We start from the raw sequence: 19,353 nt of genomic DNA on the forward strand, positions 1-19,353 counted from the left end.
CCGATACGATCGGATTTTTGATATTAGTCGATGTCGATACAAAGGGAATTATGAATATGTTGATAAAAGTATATTGATCTATCAATTTATTAAATTTTTAAGTTCGAGTGGTGTGATGATATATATATATATATATATATAGTTTTGAGAAGTAAAATCCTTAAGTTCCAACCTTTTTGAAATGTTATTTTTACTATAATGACTTGTATTAATTGTCCATGTACTTGGTCTCGTGTTATAGACAAGCTTATATTTGGAAAACCCCTAACCTCGTCTATATTTTAACTTTAGTTTGTAGATCGAGTAGGGATTTAATAGAGACCGATACCGTTGAACCACTAAAGGTTTATTCTAGTGGCTTAGAGCATGAATGGAAAAAATTAGGACTTTAGAGGAATAAATCCAAAACTTTATGACGTGATCACCTACCTAAGATATTAATATGACTATTTATAAGATTCTATCTCAAAACCATTAGCAATAAGATGGGTAGTCAATATATATTATAAACTTTTGTTAGGTTCTTATCTTTTCAATTTCAATGTGGATACTTAACATGCCCCTGAGGATAGTAGCTCTTTTGGGCTCGCAACTCTTGGGTCAGATCTCATTTTTTGTTCGGAGGTTCATTTGAGCTTATTAGACTCTGATACTATATCAAGATTCATGAGTCCATCTCTACGAGTATTTGAAAGGGCGAGTTAAGGATCACATATTTGAAAGATCATGTGACCCAACAAGGTTTATACCATAAGTAGATTACTCTTCTCTTTTGGTTTCATCAATCTTGACCAGATCCCAATATTTTTTTATCGGATGCTCGTTTGAAAGTGTTAGGTTATTCTGATATCCATATCAATATTCATAAATTTCAACTCAAAATTAATTGGTAGGGATCGTTAATTAACAATTAAAACATCATTAATTAATTAACAGAGAATGATAGTAACCTTGAAAAATATTTATCACCCAATTAAATTATTACTCTCCCTTGAAAATTGTAGGTTGGTGAAAAGAAAATAAAATATGACGACACACATATTTTCAAAGCCATTAATTGAGGGTATTTAAGGAGAAAGCTTGCTAACATGGACAATTAGAATCATCAAAAGGGTCCATAACAACTATATGTCCACTCATAAAAAAATAAAAAAAAAAGTTTTGAAAATAACACAAGACTATATTAAGATTATTAAAATAAATAAATAAACAAATCATTTCTCTTCTCTTCACACATTAAACTATTTAGAAATGAATAAAAACCAGTTTTTAAACCCGTTGACATTTCACAAAGTCAATGGAAATACAGATTAAAGAACAGCAAGACAAAAGCCAGCTCCAAACGACAGCTTTCACAAACATCACAACATCCCATTTCTTCAATTATTTAAACACACGAGTTTTGGCCAAATTTAATTTCCCAAATTAAAAGCTCCAAACTTTTCAAAGTCAGCCCCCTCAGATTCAGCTTCTTCTTCTTCAATAATCTTCTGAATTTTTGGTTGTGATATATATTTTTGCATCCATGGAGGACTGGGATTTGCAAGCTATTGTAAATGGATGCAGCAGCAGACCAAGTTTTTCAACTCTGATGGAAGATCCTGATTTCTATTCTTTTCTGAGCGAGGAAGATGGTTTTTCTTGTGTTTATCCTGAAACCACAGCAACTTGTAGTTCTTCAAATAATATTGAATTTGAAGAAGGAGTTGGGAGTTGTTCGATTTACCCAGTGTTGCATCCGTTGATTCCTCATCCCAACAATTCTGCCTCCATTTCTGATCTTCTGAGAGAGCTCAAGGAGCCAGAAAAGCTTCATCACAAGAAGCAAATCGTACCAACTAAACAGAAACAAAGGTGGGTACTCTTCAAATTTCCGTTCAAATATGGTTTTTGTTTTTCTTTTTAAAAAAATTCAATCTTTACCCTCCAATTACTTTCATGATTCAATCCTCAAGTGATTCAATTAAAATCCTTAATTGATTAATTGATTAATTGATTATAACGTGTAATGTCTTAATCGGTTGAGCTATATTCATGCTAGTTACAATGAATTTCGTTGATCGTAGTTCTTCAAATTGTGTTGGGTATTTTAACTATAAGATTTAAACGCATCTTGCCATTAATTAAGTCTGAAGGTTTTAACTACAAGATTCAAATATTTTCATGATTGGATTTAGGTGTTTGTAACATGAAGTTAAGGTGCTTTATTAGGTGAATTGTATATGATTTATGGGTTGATTCATAAGCAATTTTCTAATTTCATCTCATATTAAATACCACCGACAGTGGTAGAGTAGTGGACTTGTGACTGAATGGGGATTACCCTATCTCCAATTCGAGTCCCGTAGGGCATATAGCTGGGGCTTTCCCCTCTCCCTCCCACTCGGAGGTGAGCCTCGCAAGCGTTTACCACTACAAGAAATATGATTTTTCTTAATATCTTAAAATGTTGGAAAAAGCCTTAAAAACGTTGGGAGTGACTTTTCCCGACTAAAAATTTTCATCCGGGAAATCGAGAATTTTCCCAACTATTTTAAAACTGTGATAATGTCAATTTCTCCACTTTGAGTGGCCGTCGACATCTCTCCGTTATAGAGATTCAACTAACAAAGCCATATATACCATCGATTTCGAGTTAATATAAAGAAAAATTTTATCTAGGTCAAAGAAACTACAAGTTTAAAGTTAAAATTGAGTCGGTTTTTTTGTGTTTCAGCAAGAAAAGCAAGCAGAATAGAGTTGTGAAAGAGGTGAGAGCGGATAGCGTATGCTCAGATTCATGGGGATGGAGAAAATATGGACAGAAACCAATAAAAGGGTCGCCATATCCAAGAAGCTACTACAGATGCAGCTCCTCCAAAGGCTGCTCCGCCAGAAAGCAAGTTGAACGGAGCCTCTCCGATCCCGACGTTTTCCTCGTCACCTACACGGCGGAGCACAACCACTCCGAGCCAACTCGCCGGAACGCCCTCGCCGGCACCACCCGTAAGAAGTTTCCGCCGCCGCAAAACAACAACATTCCTCTCTCCTCCTCCTCACCCAACAATTCTACTTCTGCAGCGTCCTTTGAATTTGAAGAACACCCGCCGGAGGGCCTCGCCGGCGGCGATGTTCTCATCAATCTGCCCTTCGGAATCTCCACTCAAGATCTGTTTCCTGGGTTGGAGGATTATTTGCTTTTTGGATGACAAACAAAGTTCTCTTTTTTTTTTTTTTTGGTTCTTCAAAGAGATAATATTGTTCGTTTTTATATAATGTGAATTCGAAATTGTAAAACTCGTTCATCAGAAAAGAGCAATTGATGATCAGGGTTTAGTTAGATTATTTGTGTATTTTGGATCGTAAATTTAAAGCAATGAAAATGGTTAGATCTTTTTTTAGTTTTTGAGTTGAACAAAAATGAGGAAATGGGATATATATTCAAAGGTAAGGACTTTAATTTCCTACCATTTCTTGACCTCAAATGGTGGGATTAAGGACAAGCAATTAACGTTATTAACTCATTATTAATTAATTGAAGAGTAAATTTCATACAAGTTCACACTCAAAGGGATTAAGGATTTGACAAAAATGTAACGCCCATTGAAAATGAATCGAGTTACTCAAATCGGAGGTAGATGAAAAAAAATTCTATCTTTATTATATTCATCAATCTCAAATGGCATACATGAGTGTAGTCTGACAGTAATTGACCAATGTCACTAATTATAAAGTCGAAGAGTGAGATATGAAAAATGTTCGTAAGATTGAGGATAGAGAGTATAATCCCTATTATGATTCTTGCTTCGAAATGTCATAGCTATATTAATTTTATTAATGTGAGAACATAAAAGTTTTATTTCAAAAGAAAAAAGAAATGCGAGGGAGGATAAGAAGTTGGTTGCACATGCACTTTAACATATTATTAAGTGGTGTGTAATTATTGATAAATTTGATTTGATAGAAACTTGCAGATATTTAGTATAACAATACCGAATTAACATTCAAATGAGATTTCATGATGGATTTTATGGTGGAGACGAATCTGGTTTTGGGTCTTGCAATTGACCAACATTATGATTTTGGGTCAGTTTTTCTTAACAATAATAATTCATTGAGGATAATTTTATGCATTACAAGGCTAAATCATCATTACTATTACTTTTACTTTCTCTCTTGGATAACTATTTCGTTTTTTATTTTTAAAAATTAAGTTTGGAAAAATTACTTTCATCTTTCATCTACGAGTTATTTAGTTTGCAATATAAGTTTTTAAAATTATTTTTCAAAATCTAGATCAAATTTTTTAAAAAATAAAGAGTAGTTTTGTTTTTAAAATCTAGTTCAGAATTCAAATATGTTATCAAGAGGGGTGAAAAACTTTTTTTTTTAATTGATATCGTGTGGCATACGCTACCCGATTTCTATAACTAGATTCGAACTTGAGATCTCAAGGTCCTAAACAATGAAATTGTAAAAAAAAAACATATAGTTTAAGAAAATAGAAAACAAAAAATAAATAGTTATTAGATTATATTATTCAACCTAAGATGTGTCGCGGTACATTGACCTTTTGTGTGGAGAAATATATTAGTTGTTACTGGTGCAACTAAAGAGACCCATTGATTAAAAGTGGGAGGTTTATTTATTTATTATTATTATTATTGGTATATTCGAAAAATAAAGTCATATAGGTGGACTTATATATAATCTAATTAAAATAAATAATATCATACTACCGTGAATCCGCACTATTTTATTAAATGATATTAAAGTCTTTTTCCAAAATAATGTTTGTGCGATAGAATAGTAATAATAAACGTTGTGTTATATTATAAGGGAAATGATAAATATATACTCGAAAACCATCCTATCCAATTTGTTAAAAGTAATTAAAATAAAATAAACGGGTAAGTAATTCAAAACATCGAAATAAAAATTTTGAAAGTTTAAAGATACTAAAATAAAAAATAGTTCTGAAAGTTCGGGACAAAAAATAATATTTAATCTTAAAATTTTTTTAACAAAATGACTAACAAAATAATATTAAAACTATGTTTGCTAGTTTTCTTTTAAAGAAGAAAATAATGAACATAGACAAAATAACATATGATGCGACATGCAAATCAAAATAAAAAGGAAAAAAAAATCAAGTTGTGCATTAAAAGCATGAAATTTTAATGGTATGAATTGAAATTAATTAAATGAAGAGGTAGTGGGGTAATAATAATTGGATTAGATGTTAAAAGAAACATGGGCTTTGACTCTAACCATATTCTTAAGATGAATATCCCATAAAGTTGCTTTAATTAATTACTTGTGACAATTTGAAACCAATTTAATTTTTTTCCAAACTACCACAACCCCCCATTTCTCCCCTTCAGGCCGTTTAACAACATCATCAACATCTCTCTATCACAAGCCATCACATATAAAAAAGTGATTTTTTTTTAATCGAACTATATATCTACTATTTGAGATGGTATTGAAGTTTCTTATCCACTTAAAGTTATGCTCGGATTGATCTATAAAACGAGATATTTAAACTACCGTGAAAATTTTAAATTTTAAATTGACACACTATAGTTTATTTAAATCTTGTATTAATATACTTTTATTATTCGTGGATTTGAAAATTTGCACCAGGCTTACCAATTGGAGGAAATATTTGAAAGGGCTGGAAACAATATTGTGATAGCCGAATATTAGGCTACCTTTTGGTATTCTATAGTGAACTCGCTTTTATGGTACATTTGGTTGGAGTGAAACAACTGAATATTCTCTTACGGTGATTTGCCGTTCACTCATCTTTGAGGTCCTCCAAGATTTCTCCTTTTTGTGATTATGATATTTTTACCATATCACTTAATTAGAGTGCTTTCATATCGCCTCTCTTTTGTACGTTCCTCACATACTTTTCAATGAATTATCTCGTATCTTTAAAAAAAATGTGATAGTCAATTCTATATGCCATTAAATGTATGAGAGAGAAATTAAAATTTAGATTTCGAACTTTGCTTCCAATAATTATTAGGGAGATAATCAATATTTTGACGACTAGATTTAATAACTTTTTCAACAAGCGAGTGTGTTGAGAAGGAAATAACAGTAATTACAAAAGTTTGAACATATACCTATTGTCATGTTAAACTAAATTAAAGTTTAACCTGATAGATTATATTTAATATTTTAGTAATATCCGGAAGAAGAGAGAGAGAAAAAAAAATTAACTGAGCCAAAAACATAGCTTGAAACTATGTTAAACCCAACAAACACTTACCTACTAATTCTGTTCAACTGCCCCACCCCAAAAGAACACCTTTCTCTAACTCTCTGTGTAAACATATATATAAAGTTTTGAATCTGAGTTTTCCATTTTTTTTCTGGTAGAACCCTAATGGTAATGGATGGTGACAATATTTCACAGCTGCTGAGTGCACCCACCAATGGTGATATTACACACACACAGCTTCTTCCTCTCAGCCAAAGCTGTGATGAAATTGACTGGGAAGGGCTGCTCTGTGGTTCGTCTTTGAGTTTGGAGATGGAGAAGGCAAGTGGAAGTGAGGGGATAAAAATGGGGGATTTTGATGGTGGAGCTGGAAGAAGAGATGAGGGTAATAATGGAGGGAAAAACAAAGGGAAAATGATGATGGGCAAAAGAAGTAGCAGTGCAGTAGTGCCTAGGATTGCTTTCCAGACAAGGAGTGCTGAGGATGTTCTTGATGATGGCTACAGATGGAGGAAATATGGTCAGAAGGCTGTCAAACATAGCACACATCCCAGGTACATGTATATGTTTTTGTTTTGTTTGTTGTCATTTTGTCTCAGTCTTCAGATTTGTGAAGAGAAAATGGAGTGCCCAAACACTAATATAAGTTGACGAAAGGGGGAAAAAAGAAATGAAAGTGGTTCAAAGATGCATGTTATTTGAGAATGTGGGCATCAATCCGCGAGCTTTTTTTTTTAATGTTGTTGAGTTGAACGTGAGAGTTGAACTACACTTAAATTGACAAGTAATAGATAATTATGTTGATTACTCAAATCATGCGTGTGTGTATAATTTCTTTCCTTATAAGTTGATGGAAGAAAAACACGAAAAGAAAGGTAAAATTTGTTATTGTGTCTACTAAATTGATGTATACTAATAACTTAATATGAGTTAACATGTTAAAAAAAACTTGTTTAAATTCTCACTTTGGAAAGTGGGTTTCTTTTTCTTTTGTTTGATTTGTTTTAGGAGCTATTACCGGTGTACACATCATACATGCAACGTTAAGAAACAAATTCAAAGGCACTCAAAGGATCCAACCATAGTGGTGACAACATATGAAGGGATTCACAACCATCCATCTGAAAAATTAATGGAGACTCTAAGCCCTCTCCTCAAGCAATTGCAGTTCCTTTCTGGCATTTAGAACAATATAATTATAATCTTTCCCTTCTCCATTTGCATTGAACTTTTTTCTGTATGTATTTGTATCAAACAATGATGAATCTTTCTTCTCCTATGGCACTGGAGAAGCCAAAGTGAATGATGAATCTTTCAGCGTTTCATCTAAAAGTAAGAAACAAATTTTCGGATCGCTCCGAACAAAATTAATATTTACAAAGAAGATTTAAGAGCCATCTTGAAATCATATGACATTGTTGTACTTAATTTAATTAGTTCCAACATTTTAATCTACATTCTAGAATATGAATTCAGATTATTCAACATATAAATTAGTCGGTATTACAAATCCAAAAAATGGAAGAAAATGCAGCAAGACTTGCAATCTGTCTCCACCGAGTGTTGTGTTCCAAAAAATAAAATGGAAAACAAAACAAAGAGAAACATCAAGATCAGTTCTAAAAATGAATAAATAATATAACAAGAATTGTGCGTATAGCATCTACAATCTACCCAACACGACTGAAGCAAACTCCTATCTGAAATGATACGGGCTTGGGTTTCACATAAAAAAACAAGAGATCATTATATGCAACTTCTCTAAACAAACTGATAAAACCTACAAAAATTAAATGAAATACAAGCAAACTAAATCTATGCAAAGATGGCACTTACTACCGTGGTTGACTCGACGACGGCCGAGCTTGAGACCTCAAACTCATGAGAAGAAAAATATCGAAATCGTTGTGAATGATGATGTAATGGATTATTTGACAATACCAAAAATATATACGCATATCAGATTATTTACTTTCATTCCTCCCACAAAGCAACAACACCAAGTGAAGATGTATCCTCTTCTGGGAAAGCCACAAGAAGATGCCTTTTTAAATTCTTAATGTTGCGAGTCGGGCGACTTAATCGGGCGATTCAGAACCACAGCGCAAAAGCTTTGAGATATTGATAAACAAAGCATGAGGACTGCAACCGGGAAGTTCATGATGGTTCTAAGACACTTCCTAGTCTGAATATCCAAGGATGTTTCTTGAAAGGCCTCGCCAATGCCAATTGAATTTGCACAAAAGTATGCTTATATTTGAAAAGTTCCCAACTCGTTGCCATGCCTTCTGAGTTTTACTTTCCGTTCTTCAGTCCATTCAAGCCGATAAGAAAGATCAAGACTATGAATCAAAATCTTCAAAATGTCGGCATGACTCAAACCCCTTACATTGTCCTGTGAAAGGAAATCTAGTCATCTTATGGTGCTTGGTATTTCAAAACATAGACATACAATGCTGAAAAATAGCAATTTTAAAGAACCAAACAGATCTATTACATATAGCAGAGGGGACCAAAACCATCCTACATTTTAGCAAAGAATGTGGGATTAACCAGCCAGGAAAATAACCAATAAAAAGAGGTGTTTGCCAACGTAGAAATAAAATTCCACAATCTCCAGTAATTTGCATGAAGAGTTAGTGTACTTCCCAATGTATCATTGACCCAGATTGCTATAAAAATGTAATATTAAAAAACCATACAAAACTCAAGAAATACTTTAAATTCCATTAAACCTGAGGTAAAAAGAAATTGAATGTAGGAATATAGATTTTATTTGCGTATCACCAAAGGGAAGAAATTACCTGCACATCCACTTGCCTATCACCTTCCATTGCACTCGCCATTATACTTAACCTTGAAGAATTAGGCGAGAATCCCTCCCATGGAGGAACAAATATCGCTTTGGTGCATTGAACAGGAACAAAGTTGCGGCTTAGTTTCTCCCACCATACAGATCCCAATGACCACCATCGTATCATTAAGCCATGCTCAGAAAAGGCAACCACCCCCTGAAATTCATACAATTGAACAACTTTAACAAGCACACTCTAACAGTGGAGAACCAAATGTTATAAAGAAAAAGTGAAGCAATATGACATGCATTAGTTAGCCATTTCCAACTGCCTATCAAATTTAGGTGGTGAGCAGTACTCCATCAGTTCCTTGATGATATTTGAAGATCTCGGGTATGGATGGTGATAGGCACTTTGGTAATTTCTTACAGCTATGATTTCTACCAAATACGAATATTTTTTTCCGACTTGTTTTATTTTGGCAGCCTCTTGCCTTGTTAATTCATTTATCTATCACATCTCTTTTAAGAGGTATCATTGCCTTCATAACCTCTGTGAATCCTTCAAAACACAAAAATTAGTTTCCAATAAATTGTCCTGTTTCTGCCTAAAAATCATCAAACCATCTTGAAAGTAAAACCTCTACAACACTTCAACTTGGAATCATAAAGTACTCCGTTATACAACTATCGCCAATCTAATAAGTTTATGGAAAGGGCATGTTATTATTAACCAGTAAATTAAGCTCAAGCTTATATGTTTGCTAACCCGACTTCAGTAGTGAAGAAAACATATCCGTCAGTTTATACTATACTAAACATGAACGGCTGCCTACGTCAAACTTAATCCACAATTAGTATGATGCGCTTCTTTACTGCAATCTAATAAGATTACCTGTCTTATCGAAATTGACACAGAAGACTTTGCAATCAAACTTGAATATGTAGGGTTGTTCCACACACAAAACTGACTTTCGAGCAAAGATAGAAGAAAAGCTAGTCCCAATCCTTATTTTTCGTTGGGACTTGAAGGATCGGATTTCAAATTATAAACACTTGACACGGGTAACTAACAAAACTGAAGGTATCTAAGAAAAACTAGTCCCAATCCTTATTTCTCATAGGGACTTGATAAGGATCAGATTTCAAATTATAAACACTTGACAGGCGTAACTAACAAAATTGAAAATTCTCTTATCCAAAATTATACAAGGATCAATGGAGAAGATCGTCAGTCAGTCATAGGAATAAATTTTATTTTCCACAACGATATCGAGACTCCAGAGGATTATTAATCTATTACTATGGAACAGTAACACATACCTCTCCATCAGGGGAAAAGCTCAAAGCTGATATTGAGGTCCTTACAGCCATTTCTGACCCTGCTGCAAGCAAGCTTGGAAGTCCAGGAGGTCCACTTGCATCCAAAACCTTAATCTTTGTAACACTGTTTCCGGAAAAGAAAAAAAAAGGATAATACATTCAGGTGATCTCAACTCCTTGATAACCTCCAAAAAGAAAAAGAACAAACAATCATTTCTTTCTTTTTTTATAATTGGGAGTGGGAGTTTTGCTCCCCTATACCCAGGGGCACCCGCATCCACCCCAAGGCCCGGATCCGAGAGACATCAAGGATTTTTGGTATTAAGCTCACCAAAAGGTTCAAACTTGACCTCTAAGCCAGTATGACCAAGAGACCACAAGTCCAAGCCTTTACTAACCGGGCTATCCCTTGGGGGCAAAAAGAACGAACAATCATAAGATGCAAAACAATGTCTTAGTTCCAAAGGAACCTTGTCAATTACCATATCATGCAATAGGCAATAAAAATGTTATATTTTCCATGATAAGAAACAGAGTTTTATTACCAAGCATTTTTTTTTTCCTGGTATCAATCATTTATTATTCATCTGAAATACTAAAACAAATAATGTCATAGTGGTGCAATCAATAATAAAATACAAGAATAACAAATCAGATTTTAGCTACTTCCAAGAGAGACCTTTACTTGTGACACCTCAAATTAGTTTTTGTCGACCTCCTTAACATTGCACTTGTTTAAATGGTATGTTCCATTCGAATATAAGGTTACCATATTTTTTCAGGATGAAAGGAGTGTGTCTCATTGCTGGATACCTAGCATACACCCTCATAAACTTGCATCACCAAACCCGTTAACTTTCTCTGGATGGGAAAGTTGATAAACAAAGTATTTTCCAATTTTAACCTCACATTTGTCATGGAAAAGGCTATTCACAGAACATCTCTTTTAATCAAGACATTGTTTTGCAAAGTTAATCCTCACAACATTTTTGTAATTTAGACATTTGTTTATAAATCAAATTTGATTTAATGTTGATTGTTAGAAATATTAATTGTCTGACTCTATAAAAAGCAGTGCATAAAATTGAATAGGTGAGGCTCGATCAAAGGGTAACATCTGGCTATCAAAATGTAAAAGTCTAGCTGAACTGAGGTTGCCTCCTCAATCTAGACCCAATCGCTCCTCTTCTGCCTTCTTAATGCGTTTCTATAAAATTCTCCAGAGGTATAGGAATATTGCTGTCTTTTAGGGGCGATTGCCAGTTATTAGGCAGAAAATTGTATAGTTTCTGCTTGTTAGAGTCGAGCTATTTTCTTTTATTTCTCCAAACTGTTAAGTTGACAACTACTGCCTACTTTTATAAATTAAGTTGACAAGATCAATTGTTCCCATGTTTTATTACTAGAAGGTGTAAGCATGCAGACCACTAGATAATATAACTCTAATTATTCTTACATCAAGACTTTATATTCTTGTTATTGAAAAATAATGTGATAAAAGAAAACATGTGGTTAAACCACTTGGTTTGAGCATTAGTTATAAGGCTTCCAGCAGATGGGAAATTTTTATGACTACTGACGAGATACTTGGTATGGTCTTAATTGGTATAGTTTTGACACAATATTAAAGAGTCTTGAATATCGTGTCAAAACTACACCTACATTTATGGTTTAGGAGTGTATTAGATTTATTATAGAAACTTTTGTTCATCATTGTGTCCCTTTTTAGTCTTTTCCAGATGATTCCATCAGCTTTGTAATCTTGTAGGCTGCAATTACCGAAAAATGCAAACAAGAAAGTGCTTTCATCTTTTCTCATAACGTATCCTTGAAATAATGATAAAATCAAATAGTTGGTAGTAAAAGGCATGTATGATGCAGGCCTACATGACTGTCCAAAATAAACTGCCAAACCAAACCCAGTAACAAAATTATTAGCTCTGACCTTTGTAGATCATACACGCGAATGTTAGCACTGTTGATCTCTCCAATAACATCACCAACTGCCAATCTGGTCCATGAATCATTTAATGATACCATGGGAAAGACATGCACCACTTCCTTTAGAGCAGCCATTGAGCTCTGATAACATATTTTGCGCATGACTGAGTTGCTGGGCTCCATGATTTGTAAAATGAAGTTAACTGCCTGCAATGTTAAATGAAATGAGATCTCAAAGGCAATAATTATGGAACGAAAATTAGTTAGGTTTCGTTTCTCAAAAGTTCAAAGAAAGTACACTGACTTTAGATTACAACCTGTAATAACCAAATTCCCCCATTTAATTTAACATTAAAATTCATAAGGCCATCTCATCCCACTCCAGAAAAGAATGCACATGCTCTCCTGTTTCAGTAATTTTGTTATCTTTTGAAAGTAGGATTTATTCGTTCATAGTGTTCTTCAACCACTTATCTCAGGAGTGCTCGTCTATTTCTTGAAGGGAACATGGAACTTACTTGGCTATAGATACTGATGTTTAGAAGTGACTAAAGTTATTCAGGTCAGGTTAAGACGTCACCAAAACAATAACTCAGAGCTGATAAAGGTCCTTCATACTAATCCAGAAAATACAAATTTTCATGAAAATGCATGAGAAATCGTGGTTTCAGTGCAATTAATAGTATAGAATTTAGAACAAACCTTGTCAAGATATGGCGCCAGATTTCTAGGACAACCACGCACAACCCTGATCAGTGTCTTAAGTGACACCAGATGAACAGGTGAATCAGATGCAGTAGACCAAATTTGACTTTCTATTACAGTCAAGAATCCAGGTATATCAGCCATTGCTATTTTTGGGAGAAGAACTTCAACCAAAGTCTCCCGGATACCCACTGGAAGGGCCGAACTTTGAACTAACTGATTTGCAGATGGACCACTCACATATTCCAGCTGGAGTAGTATATCTTCAATAAGATGAGGAATTTCATTCCCCAGACACGTTTTCCAAGTGCTCTCCATACCTTCTGCAAGGAGCTCTGCTGCAGCAGAACTGTATTTCCCATTCATAGACTTCACCAACTTCACTAATGAATGGACAACCAGCATTGGAAGGTTTTTCTTCACAAGACTACGGTACCAAATGGCCAGTGCTCCAGCAATTATTATATGAGAAGTCATTGCATCTTGGCTCGTTCCTCCAACACAAGAAATCCAATCTTGCATTTCATAAGATTCTAGCCAGATGCGTGTATTGAATTCCTCAACCTGAGAAACCTCTTCACTTTTAGGAATGCAGTCAGAACATAATATGTTATCAGATTTCTCATTCACATTTGAACACTCATGTTCATCATCACTAGCTCCAATTGGGCTTACACTTCCGTGCTCGGTTGATCTTTGACCTCTTAGTGGTAGTGGAATTGCACGTGAAGCTGCACAATGGAACAAAGAGCGAGCAGCCATACGTACATGTTCACTTTCATCTTGCCAGAAGCTCACTAAAATCTGAAAAATATATGAACAATCATGATAGAATCTTTAATTATTTTTTTTTTTTGTTTTGAAAAACTACGGGTCAAATAATTTCATTATTTATAATTCAATTAAGTATTGGAACATTTTTTGAACGAGAGACAACTTTTCGTTGATGTATGAAAAGGAAAATGTTCAATATTGTTAAGTATTGGAACTTAATGTTTGCATCTTAACTTCGTTGGTCATATTTTTGCTACAAAGAAAGATCAGAATCAAGTAAATCAAAAACATTACGAATAGAAATGTTGGAATATAAGCTCAAAATTCCAATTTCATTGTATTCATCAAATCTTATGAACAAGCCAGAGACAGATGCTACATTTGGAACATTTAACCCAACAAGCATGTCTCCATCGTTTATTATCATCAAAGAAAATACGCATAATACACTAAGAGTGTCACTGATACTATAGCCAGTGTAAACATTTCAAAATTTTAACTTCATTGTGTACACCATATCCCATACCCTCCATCATCAAGGCAATAAAAAATGTCATATTTTAAACCTTAAACCAGTTTATGATTATGTTTATTTCTAAGCTATTCCTTACTAAAATTTCTTTAGAAAGTTCTGTATGGAATTGCTTCACATATTTCAGCACTTGTAGTTCTTACAAAAGATAAAAAAACAATATATAGATAAACTAAACATCGCTGTACCATAGTCAGAAGATAATTATAACGTTTTGGTACATGTAATAATAACCCATTAGGAAGAGAGACTCCATTAAACATATAAAAGCCAGTCACCACCTCACCAAAATGAAAATGGAATAGAAATTAGCCAACATCTTTTTGGACCCTTCATAATTTCACGCAAAATTACCTTTTTCTAATCGTAAGAATGAAATAGATAATTACATTAAGTTTATCAGGTCAAGATATGAATTGAGAAAAATAAGCAAAGATGTACCTGAAGTAAAGGTGGCTTTATATCTGGAACTTTGTCCACAAAATTTCTCATATAGAATGCTGCTAATGCACTGCAAGCAAAGAAAGAAAATCAGAGTGAAAAATCAACAAATCTAGATGGTTCACGTCAGCTAATAAAAGTTTAAAACCAAGAGGAGAGAATTGCAGGGATATCACTTTACACACAATTTTTTAAAACCACAATCTACAACATACATGACCAGGCAGAAACAACTTGTATAGTCAAGAAAAGATATGTGTATATATAGCTTCTGGATTTAACTTTTTTACTTAATATTTAGACTAATTTCAGCTTTTTGCCAATCATATCTTTACATGGAACCATGGCTTTGCGAATAAAATGGAAGGTCGCTGATCCATTTCATGTATGCCAGGAGAAAAATAGATAAGTTTACTTATTAGTTCTAGGAGTGTGGGGTTCATTTTGCAATAAAACTATTGTGTTAGTATTTTTATTTTTATTTGTGCGTGTTTAGGTTCGCTTACGTGCACCTCAAATAATCTCATAATACAATTGTCTGACCTTACAATATATTTGGTAGTTATAACTTATAAGACTCAAAAAGAACATTTATATACTAGGTAGGTGGACCCATGGGTTTGTAACCATTCTCCCAACATCTATTTTACCTTTTTCACACGCTCACTAAGCCAACCTATGGTGGTTTGATTGCTAGAATTTTGAATTATTTTTCATTCTAATGCAAAGTGTTTGGTGAGATAACAGTTCAAAGCTTTGAACTCCAACAGTTTGGCGTAATGGTAAAGGCCTTTGAGATCACATAATTGAGATATTAGAGATCTCATGTGCTTTCGAGGTACCAAATATACAAGGTAGAGTACTAGTTAATTTCCCTAAAACTGATGGTCAGGAAACTTCTGCAGATAAAAATAATTGCATAGGTACACTTTCTACTAATAAAAAATTAAATTACTAGACCAGTTAATGCTGTAATTTTCCAACCTGCTGGCAGATGAACCTGAGTGAAACAAGCTAATCATATGTTGAGCAAGAGACAGAATCATGAGTGACCTCATGGCACAAAATTCTGCAGATGACTTCCAAAGCTGAAATCAAATTTCAAGAGTCAGAAGAAATATTGCAAGGAATAAAATGTGAAAATGCCCCATTATTCAACACAGATTATCCAAACTACCTCAAGAACAGCTTTCAAACCAGGAAATGTCACTGTTAGTGAACCTTTATCCCCCTGCAAACCAGAAGCTACAATAAAACTCTCTGGTTTTCTCAACTTCATGTCAGTTACTAGCAAGTCGTCAAGATCACTGTCAACGTCCCATACATGCAAAAAGGACAAGCTAAACCGAATTAAACATTCTTCATATGAACTAATCCAATTAAGTTTTTCAACGTATTCAGTTGAAATTTCTTGGACCAAAGGATTTTCCATTTTCTTATCCCTGGGACTTGACATCTTAGCTTCCTGATCCTTCAGAATGGCAGTATCTTGAAAATTATTCCCATTTGCTATTAACTTAGACTTCTGATTGAAAGACATTAATGATGTAAGATCGAAGCTTATTGTAGCAATTCCAGGGAAGGGACAGGAGCACTTGATAGGGTGCCTTCCACTCTTAGAATTATAGAGAGAGTTTAGAAATGATTTAGAAGTGTTTCGTCTTCTAGCATGTCCATTTGAAGTATGTGATTCTACCTTATTTGTCAGATTTTCCATTGACTTTAATGTATCAGTGGATTTCCTACAGCTTGAAACAGAATCAGAAAGACTCCCATCTTCTACTGTTGTAAACAGTAAAGATGAAGCAGAGGTATTTTCATTCAGGACAGAGCCAGACAAATTCTTGCCAATTCCTTTACAGAAATAATCAAACATCGAATGAGAAGCTGGCCCACGAATAACCCGTTCACGAGCACCTGTCTTAACATCCCAAATATACAATATATCCACAGTATCCGATGTACTGGAATGGTTACTGCACATACATGCAATATAACCTCTAACACCATCCCACACAACCTTTTCAGGATAATTGCGATTTCCAGGAAACATTCTCTCCACCTGTAAAGTCTCTAAGGATGCAAGTGCAACACAAGAATCCTCCCCAACTGAAAGAAAACAATCACTCCAAGGATGGTCGGTATAAGCAGGAGGAAGAATTATCTGCCTCACAGGAGCCACGTGGTGGTGCATTACCATGATAAGATTCCCAAATTCCAGATCCCATATACGAAGGGTGCAATCCATACTTCCAGATAATAGAACTTGTTTATTACCTTTGCCTGCTATCCAATGAACTGCCAGACATAGTACAGGTCCCGTGTGCCCTGAAAGATATAGTTCTGGTGCATGATGATCCACTTCATAGTGTGGGCTTTCTCTATGAGAAGATAGCCCTTGGAGTAAATCAAGTTTTAAAATTTGTATGTCACCACTAAAGTAGCCATAAACAACTGCATAAGGAGTTGATAAACTGTCAGAAATAACCATAGAAGAAGATACTATTTGTCCCTTCTGTACAAAACTGTTACTGTGACCTAAATATAAATCATTTACACTTTCAGAACTAGAATCAGATGAGTCCTGCAAATTCAACTCATCTCTTATAGTATATTTCTCTTCGAATTCACCATGACAAGTGGAATCTGTTATCCATTCTGCCAATGAACTAGCTTTAGCAACCATTCTGCATTTTAGGTTTGACTTTCCTTGAACATGGTGTTTCCCTTGTAGTGACCATATTGTGATATTAGGAGACCAATGAAAAGGCTCTTCAATTTGAGAGCTAAGTGACTGGATGCGGATGAAATGTTGATTCAGCATAATGAAAGATATCGATGGTCTCATATCTGAGGAATAAGAAGATGCAGGAATCTCATAAAGAGGTTTGTATTCAAATATCTTATTTGTAAATGATATCATATAGACAACTGCATGACCTCCAGAATTCCAGACAGCAAATTTCTCTACAAATGTTTCATGGCATGCCTGATTATACATGATATTCAATTCATCTCCATCATCAAGAAACATTGCTCCAGCAACATGAATTGAAGAGGTAAGTTGATTAACACCAAAAAGACTATCCGTGAAAGTAACCTCTCCAACTGTGAGACCACTGAGTAAAAGCTTAAAAACACAACGATCAGGTAACAAAAAGGCTATGGCATTGCGTTGGGTCGCAACTGACAAAACCTGACCTCTCTCGCTCAATACCTCAGCCCAAAGAGGAATATCCACGTGTGAACTATTGTGCAAGCTCACTTCGTCCAGCTTATCTTGGTCATGTTCCTTAGATATTGAAACAATCTGCAACCGACCAAATGAATCAAATAAAACTGCTGAATGATTCCCCTCACCGGTTAATGGTGAGATTATGGTCATATACCTCAAGGAGCCAATAGATAAGTTTCCGTGCACAATAGTTTCAACAATGGTAAGAGTATATGTATCAATAATAACGACAGAGCATTTGAAATGCTTTTTCTGCTGATATTCTCTATCAGCTGGAACCTCACTCCCTTCAGCGGGATCAACTGAGTGTTGATCAGACGAATGAGCACCATCAACAAAACAGCATCCAATGCATACATATCTTGGTTTTGACGGAATCGTACAGACCATGGAGGGACTCCCAACCCAAGCAGGTAGTTTTCTTCTGCACCTGCAATGTCCACTTTTCCTGCTCCAAATGCACAGCACACCATCAGAACACGCACTTACTAGAGCACCACAAATTTCTGAAGTGGAGTTCACCTTGGCATTACTTGAAATATCTGTCTTACCAGTCCCCGAGATAACAGGGTAACAAATGCCAAAATCGGCTATAGTCGCAGCATGGCCACACAATACAGCAACCGGTTTAATTTCCTATCGAGATGGGAAGTGATTATCCAGCAACATGATTTAGAATCAAAGTTTAACAAGAAGAAGAATTGCACGAAAGTTTAACAAGGCAATCATCATAAACAAATGCAATTAGGCGAAATGCTTGGTCCGTTACGCAAAAAATAGCACCAACAGCTGACCAATCTAAGCGGAATCACAATGCTGAAGCAAATAAATTAAATGCAGTGTTTTAGCTGATCTAAACTAATTAATGAATCTTAATTCTGCTTGGATAGATGATCGTCCAAAAGATTATAATGAAACGCCGAGTTTAGCTACTCGAGTTACCGTGCTGGAATCGGTGAAGGACAAGTTCCACCAGATGATTGAGCCATCGGATCCGCCGGTGTAGAGAGTCGGAGGCTGGCTCAGCACGGCGGTGGCGGTGACTCGGTGGGACAGAGGCGTGCCTGACCATATGCACGCTACGCTCTGGCACTTCATGACTCAGTGAGTCGAAGTAAATCGCCTTGTAATCGCACTCGCTGGGGAACGCAGAGAGGGCAAGATACAGAACAAGCTCGTCATGTGGAACGACACAGCGGCAGCGCTAGGTGGCCGGTTGAAGACGACTGAGTCGGAGATACGTATTTCCCGAACTAGTTGACATGGAACGACGACGTATCGTCCCGGGCCACGATGGATTATCGGGCCGGCCCAATTGGGCCCAATGGACTAGCCTGCGTCCTGAATAATGTTCATTGCATACCGGTCTAGATATATATACTATTTTCTTTCTTTTT

General features: G+C 35.1%; 3 protein-coding genes across 5 annotated transcripts; 2 read left to right on the forward strand and 1 right to left on the reverse strand.

The window, feature by feature from the left end:
• Positions 1–1,375: 1,375 nt before the first annotated feature.
• On the forward strand, positions 1,376–3,380 carry LOC111008420 (putative WRKY transcription factor 29). Its single transcript, XM_022281123.2, has 2 exons — positions 1,376–1,854; positions 2,717–3,380. The coding sequence occupies exons 1-2, from the start codon at positions 1,526–1,528 to the stop codon at positions 3,186–3,188; spliced, it is 801 nt and encodes a 266-aa protein (XP_022136815.1). The 5' UTR covers positions 1,376–1,525; the 3' UTR covers positions 3,189–3,380.
• Positions 3,381–6,311: 2,931 nt separating this feature from the next.
• WRKY56 (WRKY DNA-binding protein 56) lies at positions 6,312–7,680 on the forward strand. Its single transcript, XM_022280969.2, has 2 exons — positions 6,312–6,765; positions 7,220–7,680. Exons 1-2 carry the CDS (start codon positions 6,377–6,379, stop codon positions 7,395–7,397), a joined length of 567 nt encoding a protein of 188 aa, XP_022136661.1. The 5' UTR covers positions 6,312–6,376; the 3' UTR covers positions 7,398–7,680.
• Positions 7,681–7,826: 146 nt separating this feature from the next.
• On the reverse strand, positions 7,827–19,172 carry LOC111008200 (Transducin/WD40 repeat-like superfamily protein). 3 transcript variants are annotated; one of them, XM_022280815.2, is made up of 9 exons: positions 18,899–19,172; positions 15,899–18,592; positions 15,706–15,809; positions 14,722–14,791; positions 12,972–13,778; positions 12,274–12,476; positions 10,329–10,452; positions 9,016–9,222; positions 7,827–8,606 (listed from the first exon to the last, which is right to left on the reverse strand). In XM_022280815.2, exons 1-9 carry the CDS (start codon positions 19,052–19,054, stop codon positions 8,463–8,465), a joined length of 4,509 nt encoding a protein of 1,502 aa, XP_022136507.1. In that variant the 5' UTR covers positions 19,055–19,172; the 3' UTR covers positions 7,827–8,462. The 3 variants fall into 3 exon arrangements, with proteins under 3 accessions (XP_022136507.1, XP_087974796.1, XP_022136508.1); XM_088118670.1 differs by lacking the exon at positions 18,899–19,172 and having other exon boundaries at positions 15,899–18,404; positions 18,508–18,592; XM_022280816.2 differs by lacking the exon at positions 18,899–19,172 and having other exon boundaries at positions 15,899–18,404; positions 18,479–18,592.
• Positions 19,173–19,353: the final 181 nt, after the last annotated feature.

The sequence above is a fragment of the Momordica charantia genome, assembly GCF_013281855.1.
Source record: "Momordica charantia cultivar OHB3-1 chromosome 10 unlocalized genomic scaffold, Mcharantia_2.0 BLBB01000010.1, whole genome shotgun sequence".
Lineage (NCBI taxonomy): Eukaryota > Viridiplantae > Streptophyta > Magnoliopsida > Cucurbitales > Cucurbitaceae > Momordica > Momordica charantia.